Source organism: Ovis aries, chromosome 1 (assembly GCF_016772045.2).
Source record: "Ovis aries strain OAR_USU_Benz2616 breed Rambouillet chromosome 1, ARS-UI_Ramb_v3.0, whole genome shotgun sequence".
NCBI lineage: Eukaryota > Metazoa > Chordata > Mammalia > Artiodactyla > Bovidae > Ovis > Ovis aries.
In genome coordinates, this window is record NC_056054.1 from 69125096 (window position 1) to 69140422 (window position 15327).

At 39.9% G+C, this 15327-nt stretch overlaps 1 protein-coding gene across 4 annotated transcripts in view; it reads right to left on the reverse strand.

Moving 5' to 3' along the window:
• Positions 1-15327, reverse strand: part of TGFBR3 (transforming growth factor beta receptor 3) — a 200048-nt gene that overhangs the window by 166491 nt on the left and 18230 nt on the right. For 2 of the 4 annotated variants that reach the window (XM_060411602.1, XM_042250942.1), the window contains exons 2-3: positions 12100-12232; positions 9171-9350 (exon numbers count right to left, since the gene is read on the reverse strand). In XM_060411602.1, the coding sequence (XP_060267585.1) occupies positions 9171-9258 (88 nt within the window). In that variant the 5' untranslated portion in view covers positions 9259-9350; positions 12100-12232. The remainder of the gene's footprint in view (positions 1-9170; positions 9351-12099; positions 12233-15327) is intronic. The other 2 variants (XM_027972013.2, XM_027972009.2) reach the window with 1 other exon arrangement.

Genomic DNA, 15327 nt, shown 5'->3' on the forward strand with positions numbered 1-15327 from the left:
AAATAAATAAATAGAAATTATTCTAAAAGACAACTTTTCAAGCACAGAGGTTAAACCTTCTCAGTGTCTTATCTCAATTTTTAATGAATATGATGTTGGGTACTTAATAAATATCAACAACAACTTTGGGGAATTATTTTTTTCCCCTTTTAAAAAATGTTAATTTTTTTAAAGTTCTAGCCTGGAATCTGATTACAGGAATAAAATATGAATCAGTGAGGAAGCCAGAGCTAAAAACTAGAATAGAAGTATGCTATAATAATCCAGCTCCTTGCTGACATCTAGCATGTAACTTAAATTTATAAAATGTATTACAATGAATTTATGCACTTATTTACTATGTAAAACTGGATTCAATTCTATTTCTCTGAAACACAAGTTTTGCTATGAGAGGCAACTTTTCAAAAGGTGATAAGACCCTCAAAAATTCATATTCCTGAAAAACAGACCACATGGGGAATGAAAAGGATGAGATTTAGAAGTAAGTTGGGAAGGGAGGGTTGAGGATTTTCAGACACTGATTTTTCAAGGAAAATCATTCACAGTGCAAAGAAATTTTCTTTAGACAGTTTGGAAGGTTGTTCTGTTTTTCAATATTCGTTTTCACTGTTACATAAAAGTAACTATCTTTACTATTAGGTTATGGCTTAGTATTCCACTAATACGAGATATCAGTCTTTATCCTTTTTCCCCCTCAAAGGGAACAAATTGAAAGAAAACCACAAAGTCATTCCTAATTTCACAAGCATTTCACTTCCAGGGATCTTTCCTTCTACAATCTGATCTTGACTACCATCATCTCTTGCTTCATTTATTACGATGGCCACTGACCAGTATCCCCAAATTCACCCTTGCCCAACAGTCTATTCTCAACACTGCAGCCAGAGTGATCTTGCTAAAATATCCTTCAGATCACATCATTCTGCTGCTTAATGGCTCTTTCTCACTAGAGTAAAAACTCTGCAGTGGTCAACAAGGCTATATGCAGCCCTACACCTGTCCCCAAGGAACTCTGACTTTCCGCTCCAGCAGCCACCTGGCCTGTTTACCAAGGCTCAAGCACTTCAGACAAGCTCCCACCTTAGGACCTTTGCACATACTCTTCCTCCTGCCTGGAATGCTCATTTCCCCAGATATCCACTTAGCTCATCTCCTTCCAATCTTTGCTCAAATGTCATCATCCCAGTGAGGCCCTCCCTGGATCACCTTACTTTAAACTGTACTTGCCCACTAATAATCCCTAGCCCTGTTGCCTTTTCTCCACTAACCCTGCTAAAATGTGCATAGTTTTTGTTTGTTTCTGGTCTCTGTCTCTCTTCACTTCAGGTGCACAAGGATTTTTGACTGTTTTACTCACTGCTATATGTCTAACAGCTGGAATGGTATCTAGAATGCTCAGGAGATGCTTGCTGAATAAATCAATCAACATTTTAGGAAACTTAACCATGTAAGAAGGTGGCAAAAACTCATTGTTCACACTACAAAGTCTCCCCTTTCTGTGCCACAGAAGCTATCAAAGTACCTGAGCCCTAGTATACACTCAAAACTAATTCACTAGACTACAAACACCCATCTAAACACAGCAGGATTTAAACTGAAAGAAAAGGTGAAATGATAAATGGGATAAAGGGGCAAGTGGGAGCACTGTGGCATTTTGCTTCACCATGCAACAACACAATGCCAAAGTGGGCCGCACAGATGTGTCCCGCTGGAAAAGCTCGTTGCAGGAAAGTGTCCAGCAGCTCAGCAGCACCCCTGATGAAAACAAGAGAGAAGGAACTGACTCCAGAAGCAGGTGCTCTGCTCTCTCCTGAGGCCTTTGCTACCTGAGCATCCTTGTGGATGGGGCCAGAGGGCAGGAGGATGGGAGGTGTTACTCCTGGTGGCTAGTCTATTATCAGGCCAGAACGAAGTTATTCAGGCATGCGAGGACAAAGGGAAGAAGCAACACAAAGAACTCAGGGCACTCTTAATGGAACCTTTTCCTTCTGCCACAACTACACCACTTATAACTATATGATTCCTTTCACTGCCAACAGAGAATATCCTTTTTTTTTTTTTTTTAATCAACATTTTCCTTTAAAGGCAGTAAGCTTTTCTACATTCTACTCTAGTTTAAACTAGTTTGGTTTCTTTTTTTTTCCTTAAGATTTCTAAGAGTTGGCAGGACAGGGCAGGAAAAGAGCTAGGCCTCTGTCCCCAGGGCACCTGCTGCCTGGTCTTTGGAAGGAATGTTCTGAGAGCAAGCACATTGGTAAGCCCTCTAGAATGCCACCTGATTTACAGTGTCCTCTCAGAGAACAAAAATAAGACCACATTAGACTTCAGGGTAAATCTCTTTTAGGCCACTCTGGCAGAGAACGTTTCAAAGAAAATGAAAGTCAGCAGTTCACGTGGATGTAGTGCAAGGTGGGCCAATCTCCTGAGACAGGCAAGCACCTCCAAGCCCTGATGCTGGTCCTGGGGGAAGGCCTCACAGTGACACTGCCCAGAACACTCCGTGTTCTAAAACACTTCCAAAACCAGCACTTGGAGCTCTAGCAATGATTCAAGGTGGCCCCAGAATAGGAGGATTTAGTTATCAAAGCAAACAAGCTGAGAATGCCTAATTTCACAATGTGTGAAAATATAAGCCTTGTGCAATTAAACAGCTACATGGTCACACACAGACAGCTCTGTCCTGATGGGAAAGTGGATCAGCATTTACAAAAATGCACCATGATGGGTATCCTAAAATAACCCAGATCAGGAATCCAGAAAACTGGGTGGCAATTATACAGTCTAAGATAAGGAGGCAGAGGAGAGAAATCTGGATTCTGTGAACTTGTGACATCAAAGTGAAAATGTTAGTCGCTCAGTCATGTCCAACTCTTTGCAACCCCATGGACTATAGCCCACCAGGCTCCTCTGTCCATGGGATTCTTCCAGCAAGAATACTGGAGTGGGTAGCCATTGCCCTCTCCAGGGGAACCAAGGATCAAACTCAAGTCTCTTACACTGCAGGTAGATTCTCACCCTCTTGGTAAGTATCTTTCTTAATCTATATGCACATCTGGTTACCCAACAACTATCTATTCTCCTTGCACATAAAAAAGAAAAAGGCCTTTTTTTTGATATCATATCATATCCCACCCCTACTGGTAGATTATGCAAGGCAAGGTAATCTTTGAGAAATAAACTCATCTTTCTTGACTAGCTAATTGCCCCAACTGTGTGTGTGTGTGTGTGTGTGTGTGTGTGTGTGTGTGTGTGTGTGTGTGTGTGTGTGTGTGTGTGTGTGTGTGTGTGTGTGTGTGTGTGTGTGTGTGTTGTTTCTGTGTAAAAACCTAAAGAAAGGGAAACAGGGACCTCATTACACTTGGGTGTACATGGTCTCTCCAGAGGGATCACTACCTAAAATGCAGGCCATTCTATTCACTCTGCGTCTTTTAATAATAGTTCTTTGCTCCTTAAAATGAATAGAAAACTGGCACCCTGGTGATAGCTGGCATCACAACTGACAGTATCTTTTCCCTATGTATCCACAAGTAGAATTAAACACAAAAGTAGTTATAATAACCACCTGAAAACTATAATAATCACTGACCAAATCAACTAGCTTTGTCCAAAGACTTAAGGGTTAGCAAGAGATCTTTTTGAATTTGTTTTGAACCTTCAAGTCTATTCCTCCTATGTTTACTTTCCCTAGTGGCAGCCCCCATTGGCAGCCTCCCTACCCTCCTGCCATTAAGAGTTACAGCTGCTGAGCCCTCAGTTGGCAGAGAAGGGAAAACTGTGGCAGAACCACCTCTGCGGTGCTCAGGCCATTGATCTCAAGCCCAAGAGAAAGAGTGCCAGTTCCCTTTGGGCAGCACAACGGAAAGAACATGAACTCTGTGTCTACTGCCATGCTGCCACACTTAATTGTCATATGACTATTATGACACAAAGGACCATTTCAACTTTTTAAAAATTAACTCTCATTATATATGACATTTTTCTTCCTTAAGCCTCAGTTTCATCATTTGTAAAATTAGTATTATAATAATAGTGGTAGGAGTGGTGGCAGTAGTAATAATTATAAAAACAGTGATAATGACGAACACCTACTTCACTGGGTTTCTGTAAAGATTAAATGAACTGACTGGTGCAGAGTACCCAGCAGAGCGCCTGGCATCATGGTTTCAAGAGGTGCTGAGGGGCATGCTGCAGGAAAATCACACTAACTCATCGGTGCAGTCTGTCTGCAGAAGTGTGCTGGGTTCAGGTTCAGTCAAGAGGCAGACCAGCTTTCTAAACTAATTACTTGCTCTCAAGCCCCTTACTCTCATTCCATAAATGAAAAAACAACCCTGCCCACCCAGGGACTGCTATGAGAATCAAATGAAACACCAGGCATGAAAGCATTTGAAAACAATAAAAATAAAGTGATATTATTACGTTTAGCCTCCACCCAAGGCTGTCTGCTTGTCCATTCCAAACCAAGTATTAACCAGCTAGTATTAATACCTCTGCTTGCTGTCCTATGAACCCAAAGAGTTCAAAGCTTTCTTAGCAGGAAAATAGCTCCAACTAAAAACATCACTATTCTCCTGCGGACTCTACCTGGAATTCCAGGTACATCCAACAAAGATGAAAAGAAATGTGTCTGCTCAACAGAAATATGTGTTTGGGTCACGGGCAAGCCTCCAAAAGGATACATCTAGGTACCAAATGGCAACTGCGGAATGAGGAACATAGCCAACCCCTCCACACTCCACTGGCACAGAGGCCAGCAGCGTCTCTGCAGAGCTCCCCTCAACAGCACCCCTTTGTCCTGACACAAGGGACCAGTAAAACACAGACAAGTCCATCTCTTTCTCCCAAACCGATTTCCCTGAGTTCTCCCTGCATGCCTCTTTTTCTCGTTACCAAGGCTTCTGGGAACACAGCCCTACCTAACGCTGGCCAGCCACGGAGGCAGCAGTTAATATTTTTTAAAGATGTGTAGTGGAACTGTTTTTAAAGTGAAAACTTAGTGAAGCTTAAGCCCACAGGAGCAAGCATTTGCATCTTTTAACTTTCCATTTTCTTCAGATACATTCTAGGATGGAAGATAAGATAAAATTGATGATAAAAGCCTAAGGTAATTTCTAATCAGGTGGCTTTAGGGTCCCTACAAAGCTCTTGTTCAAGACCATGGCCCTCCCTCCACACAATGCTATACAAAAACCAAGGAACAAGGGAGGGAAGGAAAAGTGCGAGTTTTGTCAAAGCAACCACTAACACCGGGATGTGGCTTGCTTCCTTCACCCTCAGCCACAAGCAGTGAAGGAAGGCTTTCAATGAAGGCCCACACGCAGGCATCTACTATTCCAGCTCGGGCTCATTTTATGTGCTGTGCTGTGCTTGTCTCCTCCCTGGCTACATATCTAAAGGAAGCCTTCACCACTTCTGCTGGCAAGAACTCGATAACAGAGCTTCACAGCCGTGTCCGCAGAATAAGAATACAAAGAAAGAAGGCTCGTTACGTGAGGGTCCTTTCACTCTGCTGACTTACATACGTCTCCCCTAAGAACAAGGGGGTTTAACCTGGTTCCAGGATGCCTCATTGGTGGCTACTCATCTGGTACTGAACCGATCAAGTGAAGAGGTTCCTTTATTCCACACTGAGGGTCTCCTACATAGAGGCTCCTAGCGGACTGGTGGATGGGCTGGATTCCACAGCCAGACCGCCAGGATTCAAGTCCTCACTCTGCCACTTCTTAGTTATTGAGTCTCAGTTTTCTTGTGAGGAAAAATGCAGATGACGATAATAATACTAATACCACGTCACAGTGTTCTTTCATAAAGACAAAATGAGCTGGCAGAGAGCAAGCCTGAGCTAAACGTCAGCCTACGTGCCAGGCACTGTGGCCTTTGTGGCCAAGGAGGCCACATTCTTAGCCTTACTTTCTGAGGCTGCAGTTTGAATTCTAAGATTTGACAATGCATGCTTTTGACTGCAGGGGGATGGAAGAAGAGAGAATCCAAACCTCAGAATGAAATCCACAGCTTTGTTCTGACATTTAAGGTTCTCTATAATCCACCCCCATCCTTCCTTCTAAACAGACATCCTCTACATCCCCAAGCAGCTGTCTGGGTCATCTGTTCCTTCAAACAACATCAAGAGCCTTCCTGGCAGTCTAATGGTTAAGACTCCACACGTTTATTGCAAAGGGAGCAGGTTTGATCCCTGATCAGAGAAGTAAGATCCCATATGCTGAAGGCAAAAACAGACAAACAGAAAAAAAACAACACCAGACACCTAAGTGCCACTGTTCTCCCCCTCTGCTCACCCTCAGTGCCTTCCCCTTTCTTAAGTCATCCTGGTCTTCAAAACATAGCTCACAACATAGACTTCTACAGAGCCTTCCCTGGCTGCTCTAACCCACCTTTCTGACCCGTCTGAGGTCATCTGGCTTTTACTCACCATGCACTGATTATTTTGTTACATGGTTATATTCTATATGCCTAACTAAAGTACAAGCAACTCAAAAGAAGGATGAATCTTACATCTCTTTGTATATCCCTAAGTGCTCTGTCTTTGCAAACCATTCAGTATCACGGTAACCCATGTCTATGCCCTGACTAGTAATGCTGAAGAAGCTGAACAGTTCTATGAAGACCTAGAAGACCTTCTAGAACTAACACCCAAAAAAGATATCCTTTTCATTATAGGGGACTGGAACACAAAAGTAGAAAGTCAAGAAATACCTGGAGTAACAGGCAAATTTGGTCTTGGGTACAGAATGAAGCAGGGCAAAGGCTAATAAGAGTTTTGCCAAGAGAACACACTGGTCATAGCAAACACCCTCTTCCAACAACACAAGAGAAGACTCTACACATGGACATCACCAAATGGTCAATACCAAAATCAGAGTGATTATATTCTTTGCAGCCAAAGATGGAGAAGCTCTGTACAGTCAACAAAAACAAGACCAGGAGCTGACTGTGACTCAGATCATGGACTCCTTATTCCCAAATTCAGACTTAAATTGAAGAAAGTTGGGAAAACCACTAGACCATTCAGCTATGACCTAAACCAAATCCCTAATGATTATACAGTGGAACTGAGAAATAGATTTAAGGGACTAGATCTGATAGACAGAGTGCGTGAAGAACTATGGATGGAAGTTCGTGATACTGTACGGGAAGAAGTGATCAAGACCATCCCCAAGAAAAAGAAATGCAACAAGGCAAAATGTTTCTCTGAGGAGGCCTTACAAATAACTGTGAAAAGAAGAGAAGCCAAAGGCAAAGGGGAAAAGAAAAGATATACACATCTGAATGCAGAGTTCCAAGGAATAGCAAGGAGAGATAAGAAAGCCTTCCTCAGTGATCAGTGCAAAGAAATAGAGGAAAACAATAGAATGGGAGAGACTAGAGATCTCTTCAAGAAAATGAGAGATACCAAGGGAACATTTCATGCAAAGATGGGCACAATAAAGAACAGAAATGGTATGGGCCTAACAGAAGCAGAAGATATTTCTCTCTTTTTTTTCCTCCTACTTTTTAATGAGATTTTAATTAAGATCACTTTTAATGTACCAGCTAGAAGGCAAATAACTTTTCAATCATGAGACAAAGTGAAACTGCTGGCAGAGGGAATGGGCAGTTCAAATTCACACACCAGCATTCAAAAAAACTTTCCCTCAAGATATCTGCAACAAGGGGGGCATTCTTTCTGCTTTCCAATCTCATAAACCAAGTTTTGCAAAGTGACTTCCACTCAGTCTGCCTACATATGACTCCTCGTCCGAGTCAACTGAAGCCTTAATGGTGGTCCAGCTTCTTTAGTACACCACAGAGGGGAATAGCAGAGTTGTGACTAAGTGAGCTCATAAACTAAGAATATCCTTATTCATTGTTAATCTATAATTGTAGCACACTCAGTGCATGCTTATTATTATCACTCTCATGCCATCTCTAGGGTCGCACAGAGTCGGACACGACTGAAGCGACTTAGCAGCAGCAGCAGTATGTCATCTGTATGTGCAAGTCAACAGTCAAAACCAAGAAGCTAATCATTTTTTAAGTCAATGTGTGTCTTCTTAAGGCCAGCCAGTTTTCAGAACTGGCGCAACAAATTAGCTCTAATATAGTCATTACAAATGAGACACAAAGCAAATTATAACAAAATAGAGCAAATTAAGTTTCTAAATTTGTTAAGTAACCCTGACTACCTACACTAAGATGTTGATATGAGGGATCTGATACTCTTATTTAAGGAACAGTATTCCAACCAAACCATTTGCTTCTTCTCATCTACAATCTCACATTCTGATGGCCTCTAGGAAGCACAGTATATTTCGATACTTTTTAATTTTTCTATTTTGTTTTGTTTCTGACCACACCACGTAACTTGTGGGATCCCAGGTCCCCAACCCAGGCCCTCAGCAATGAAATTACAGAGTCCTAATCACTGGACTGCTAGGGAATCCCCTCTGTAGTTTTTTAAAAATTACATCCTAAAAATATCTGAAATAGGCAAAATTAAACGTTTCCTAAGTAGCCTGTGCTAGCAGTGTCACCTCTATACAAAAGATCTATTTATTTTACAATAAAGAATCAAAGGGCTTTCTTGAAATTCTTACTTAGGACAAGAAAGTAAATGTAATCTCTGCATGTAACAAACTTAAGTGGGTTTAAACAATATATTTGTTCTCTATCCACCTCCACACTGAAGGTTAGTTAGTATCTGCGTCACCAACGTTCGAATATCTAGCACTAACGGAGAAGGCAATGGCACCGCACTCCAGTACTCCTGCCTGGAAAATCCCATGGATGGAGGAACCTGGTGGCGTCCAGTCCATGGGGTCGCTAAGGGTCGGACACGACTGAGCGACTTCATTTTCACTTTTCACTTTCCTGCATTGGAGAAGGAAAGGGCAACCCAGAGAATCCCAGGGACGGGGGAGCCTGGTGAGCTACCGTCTATGGGGTCGCACAGAGTCGGACACGACTGAAGCAACTTAGCAGCTTAGCAGTGTAGTAAGATATAATATAGGCAAACACATTGTGTATCTGTAGAGGAGTCAAGTATTTTATTCCTTGAAGAATGTAAATACCCAAGCTCTGCATAAACATCACATATTCTAAATTTTTCTAGACTGAAGAAAAATATATCCAAAAGAACATAATGAACATGCAATTTGTATTATGCTACTTACCTGCAGTTGCTAAGCAGGAACTCATTAAGGCAAACATGACAATCACACAATGAGAAGTCATTTTTATTTCTCCAAAAGTGTGTCCCATTCAGTCACCTCAGCCTGTAGTTCTTCAGATTATAGACAATCGTTGCAAATCAAAAGTGGCTTTAAAATCTTTCTTTCCAATTTTCAAATTGCCTGTAAAAATACACATTTTAAGAAGAAAACTTAATGCAGGAATTTCTGTTCATAAGTACATATTAAAGTAAAATGAAGAATTCCTATAAAGTATAAGAAATTTACCTTAAAAGATGACTAGACGGCCCTCAAGCAAACTGGGGGGGAGGGGGAGCAGTAATTACCAAATAAAGATTTTTACAGCAAATACTTTTGCAAATACATGTTTGCTTTGATGTTTTAAATCTTTGGTTTTATAGTATAGTTTCAAGAGTATAGAATAAAATCAAGGTACACTTAAACATAACATCATCAGTTATGTTGGAACACTAATCAATGACACTTAATAAGTGAACTTCAGCAAAAAAAAAAAAAAAAGACCAACTCTGATTAGAACTCAATCTAAGATGCAAACCATTATATATAGCATAGATAAACAACATCTTATATAAAGCATATATAAAAATATATTTTTAATTTTATTTTATAAATTTTTATATTTTATATTTTTATGTTTTTTATCAACATCCTATGATAAAGCATACTGGAAAAGAATGTGAAAAAGAATATATATGTGTATAACCAAATCACTTTGCTATATAGCAGAATTTAACACAAAATTGTAAATCAATTAGAGTTCAATAAAAGTTTTTTAAAAGAACTCAGTCTAATGTTATAGTGACAGACCTATCATAAAGATCAAATTAAAACATTAATCTAGAATCAATCTGAAAACATAAGGAACCATTAAAAAGCAAAATTCTTATTTCAACTGTTTGCCAACATTTTAACATGTGAAAACTTGTCTCTCAACTCCATCTGAGACTATCTGGTTACTTGACTAGAGGATCCAAAAGGCTTTTTAAAAAATTTTCCTATCTAGAGCCTTGAAATGACAAGTTTTGTGAAGGTGGGATTAACTGGAATATCCTCCAATGACCCTAAAAATTACCTCATTTAGACACTGCAACGTATTGATAAATTTTCCAACCTTATCTCCCTGAGTCTGGAACAACCCATAGAAGCTGCAATTCAACAAACATTTATTGAGCACCTACTATGCTCCACGTGTTGCGTAAGGACATGATTCCTGGTGTCAGGAATAAAAATTATCTGACGACTGGATAAAACTATGACAACTCTGCCTGATCTAAGCTTCGGACAGGCAGGATCACAAGTTTCTAGGATCCACCTCAAACAGCTAGAGACCGCAGCCCTGTTACCCAGAGTCGGAAAAATGCATCCCCAGAAACAGCATGCTACCTTCAGACACAAAGCTAGTTCGGGCACTTGCAGACACAGTACAAATACATAAAAACAATGGCAAAACAAGCTCGAATTAAATGGTTTTAATTCACTGCATCAAGTGTGAAGAGAAAGATATTTTAAATGCATCTCTGTAGTAGCAATACTAATAGCCTTGGAGAAGGAAGGAAATAGGGTGATTGGGGTACAATGGTAGGAGAGGGCAGAAACCTTTTCAGTGAACTCTCTTTAGGGTTTTACAAGTATTACCTACCCAGCAATAACAATAAAGTTCGAATTTCAAAGATAATTTTTATATATGCTTTAAAACTGAGCTATTACATATGCAGGAGGCACTGTGGTCCAATCTTGGTAGGAAAATAGTTTTAAAAACCTAGTATGAGTAAAATACAGATTAGAGTAACAGTAAAAGGTCTGCATAGGTGTGAATCCACTCTGCCACCTCCCAAATGAGTGATGTTGACCTGGACACTCTGCATGGATGAAACTATCCTCCAAACTATTGTGAGGATTAAATGAGTTAACATAGATACATTGTTTAGAACAGTGCCTAGCTCATAATAAGCAATGAATAAATGCTAGCTATTATTATCATTATTGGTCCATTCCCTTTGAGGTATATTTATACCAAGAAAGCAGAACAATTAGGGTATAGCTATTTACATAATTTTTAGCTACTGAAAAATCAGTTTAACTTTTTGTTTACTGCAAAATAAACATTACAATGGACACCAAAAGGAGATAAGCTAAAGAGCAGATCACTAAGAAAACAAAGTTATCAAGCAAATTGAGGCACAGTTCATTGGTGGCACAATGGTCTTATCTCAAAAACTGACTAAATTATAGACATAACTCTGGACACCATAAAATTGTTTCCAATCACTGCTTAAAGTGATTGCCACCATAATTCCGCATCACCTCAGATGTAATGGAAGTCTCCTCGGTTACCTTAAAAATCAATGACCCAAAAGAAAAAAAAAAAAATCAATGACAGTAAAGAGAATTTGTCCCTATTTTTTTCCCTTCAAAAAATTAGATTTCCTAAATGGATGGATAAGGAAAACTCTAGAAGAACATGTTATTTCAACAAATACTAAAAAGGCAACTTTTATAAAGCAAAACCCTATAAGGAGATCTCAGAAGATGACTTCCCAGAGTGTTTTTATGGTGCACACAAACTACATAACCAGCACGAGGCTTGTAGGAATATTTAATAAACTTGTGTCACCCCCTGCCTTCAGCTGCAGAGGGTCTGTGGGGCTGTGCACATTAATCCAGGGCTTAAACCAAGTCTGAATGAACCTGGGAGAGAAAGGCAAATGGTTCTATTAAAAAAATATAGACTGCAAATTGCTGACAAGAATATTGGGTAATTATTAAAACGCAGCAATTACAGATATAATAGAGCCAAGCTAAACAGTTTGATGCCCAAAGGCAAACCACAGCAAGTTTACACCGGATCTTAAAACATCTCTGAGGAAGTCCAAGACAAGTTGAAACTTACACACTGCTGCTTCAAACAAAGAAGGAGCTTTTCTTCTTTTAGCTTAAAAGTACCTCCACAATGTAACTTGTTCAAAAGAGAAAATAAACTGCAGAGAGTTTTTGTCTAATCTTCCCAATGTGGTGACAGGATCCTAAGGCAGAGGAGAATAAAAAGGGAAGTGTGTCATTCCATTCATTGGAACTCCAGTTTTGGCCAAGACTTGCACATATCAGCAGCTGAACACACAACCTGGGGATCAGTTCCCTAACTAGGAGAAAACAGGATGATCAAAAGCTTCGAAAAAGTCACAGATCTGGAACAAAACTAGGGAATTACCAATTCTTTTCTTTCTCTGAGGTTATATCACACTCCATCTGCATAGATCAGAGACTCAACCACCCTGGTTTTCTGACCTCTCTGTATCTCTTTGGACTTTAAGAACAAATAGCTTTCTTTTGATATATAAATAGGGTGCTCAAAATCTTAAAAGAACAATTTGAAAGATACTGTGAAACAGTCATTTTGCCCACATTTCAAAGTAATGTATTCCATTCAAAGGGTACCAAAACTTATAGTATCCACAAATGAACAAAAAATAATTCTGAGTGAGACCTTAATGGAGTTTTTAAAAAATGAATGTGATGCTAATTCTTCTAATTTCCCCTGAGTCTATTTCTAAGGTCATTAAACTTAGTGCATTGCCCCACATTCTCTAGTGATACAACAAGTTCACAGGGAAAGACCAGGATAAGCTGAAAACCCCTACCCAAATGAGTCCTGAAATACATCATGGTTTTTTGAACCAATATTCAAAAGGAATTGATTGGGAACTATTGGTATTCCCTGGGTTGATCAGGAATTTTTTTAAGTGCAAACTTTGCTCTATCTTAGAAAACGTGGTGAAACAATGCCTGGCAATAAGCTAACAGCCAGCAAAAAAGATTACTAACTTCCCCTTAGATACCTAACACAGTGGCTAAGAACATGAGATTATTCAAAATTGGAACCTACAATTAGCTTCCACCCAATCAATTTCTCAATTATGAGAATTAGCCTACTAAAGATAACATGAACAGCTTTTAAACTTATACGAGCTCAACAGAATTCATGGATGAAGGGAAGCCCAATCTCCAAGACCAACACTTGACCAAAATATTAACAATAAGGCAGAGTCAAGACTAGAAACAGGGTCTTCCCATGACAGCACTCTATCTTGAAGTTCCAGGTCAGTTGCCACAAACTAGTAACCATTTTCTCTCCCTCAGTGCTCAATCTCTGGAAACAGAATGTTTTCTCCAAGAGAGAGGGAAGCCTGCCATAGCTGCCATCAGACATCGGTACTTCCATGCTGACACGTGCACTTTGCACAAATCATTACTGATCACAAACTAAGGCTTGACTTCAGGACTGTGGGTGGTGGTCATAATAAATAAACAATCCTTGGTGATGCTATATGACTCAAGTTCTTTGAAGATAAAGCACAAATCTTTGCATTGTCATATCTTAACACTATGACTGTTCAGCCTCCAATATGGAAAATATTCAACAAATGTGAAGATCTTAAAGATGTGTATATTGAATGGAATAAAAAATGACCTATTCCCTAAACCCAAATAGTAAATAACACCTGATTTTCTGGTCCTTCAGCATGAAAAGGTTTTCTAGCAGATCATTAAAATGTTTCTAGTCTGCCATTTAAGTGAATTTTTTGGAGAAAGGTATACTGTTAAGTCTGCAAATGGTTAAATAAAAACTGGTAGAAGAACTGCTCTGATGGATGTTATTCAGGGGATTTAGAAAAAAGGCAGGATGGATGACATCAATATAGAGCTTGGCAGCCTGAACAGATACTCTTGTTTGATGACACTTGGATGCCCTTTAAGACCTGTACACAGAGACAGCAAAACCACCTTACTGAGTCACAGCAGCAACTCTCCCATTTCTCTACAACACAGAGAAACTGGCTAATCCCAAATCCCCATTTTCAGACAGACTTGGCACAAAGAGGGGAAAAGTGCTGGATGTGGATAAGGAATCTTTGGAATTGCATCCAAGTATAATCAATATTCAATATTTACTATGAGGAGCCGGGCACTGTTAAAGATATCAAAGATATAGCAGGGAAAAAAGGAGCCCAAAATCCTGCCTTCATGGTGCTTATATTCTAGTAAAGGTAACACCATCTACTACATTAGGCAAGAATTTAATTTCCTGAGCCTCATTTCTCCCTTCAGTTAATCTTTATTGCTTATTCCATGCCAGGCAATGGGAATATAATGGCCACAAAAAGAGACATATTCTTTTGCCCTCATAGGCTTAAAGTGTGGTGGGATAACCAGCAAATAATCACCAGAAAATGTAATTATAGGCTATGATAAGAGCTCTTTAAAAAAGTATCACCACTTGAAGGATAAGTAAAGATTTAAAAGCTCTGGTGAAGGATAACATTACAGATAAAGGAACCATTACAGGTCACTGATGCTGAAGGGAGCTTGGCTGCAGAGTCAATAGGAAGGGAAAGGAACAAGTTCAAGAAAGAGTTTAAGCAGGAAAGCGGCATGATCCCAGTAGGTTTTTAAAGTTTCCCTGGTACGGGCAATGTGGAAAACACTATGCGGGTGGTTTAGCTGCTCAGTTGTGTCCAACTCTTTGCGACCCAATGGACTATAGTCTGCCAGGCTCCTCTGGCCATGGAATTTTCCCAGCAAGAACACTGGAGTGGGTTGCCATTTCCTTCTCCAGGGGATCTTCCTGACCCAGAGATTCAACCTGCATCTCCTGCATTGCAGGTGGTCTCCTACATGTCCTACATTGCTAGTAGATTCTTTACCACTGAGCTACCAGGGAAGCCCATGTGGAAAACAGCTGAAGGTTTCTCAAAAAACTAAAAACAGAACTACCATATGATCCAGCAATTCCACTTCTGGCTTTATACCGAAAGGAAGTTAAACCACTGCAAAAGAGATATCTGCAACCCCATGTTCACTGCAGCATTATTTGCAGTAGCGAAGACATGGAAACAAACTACATGTCCACTGATGGATGACTGGATAAAGAAAATGTGGTGTATCTATAATGGAATATTACTCAGCCACAAAAGAAGGAGACCCTGCCATTTGCAACAAAACTGATAGATCTCGTAGTCAATATGCTAAGTGAAGTAAGTCAGAGAAAGACAAATACTATATGAGCTCACTTATCTGTGAAATCTAAAAAACTGAACTCTTAGGAACAGAGACCAGACTG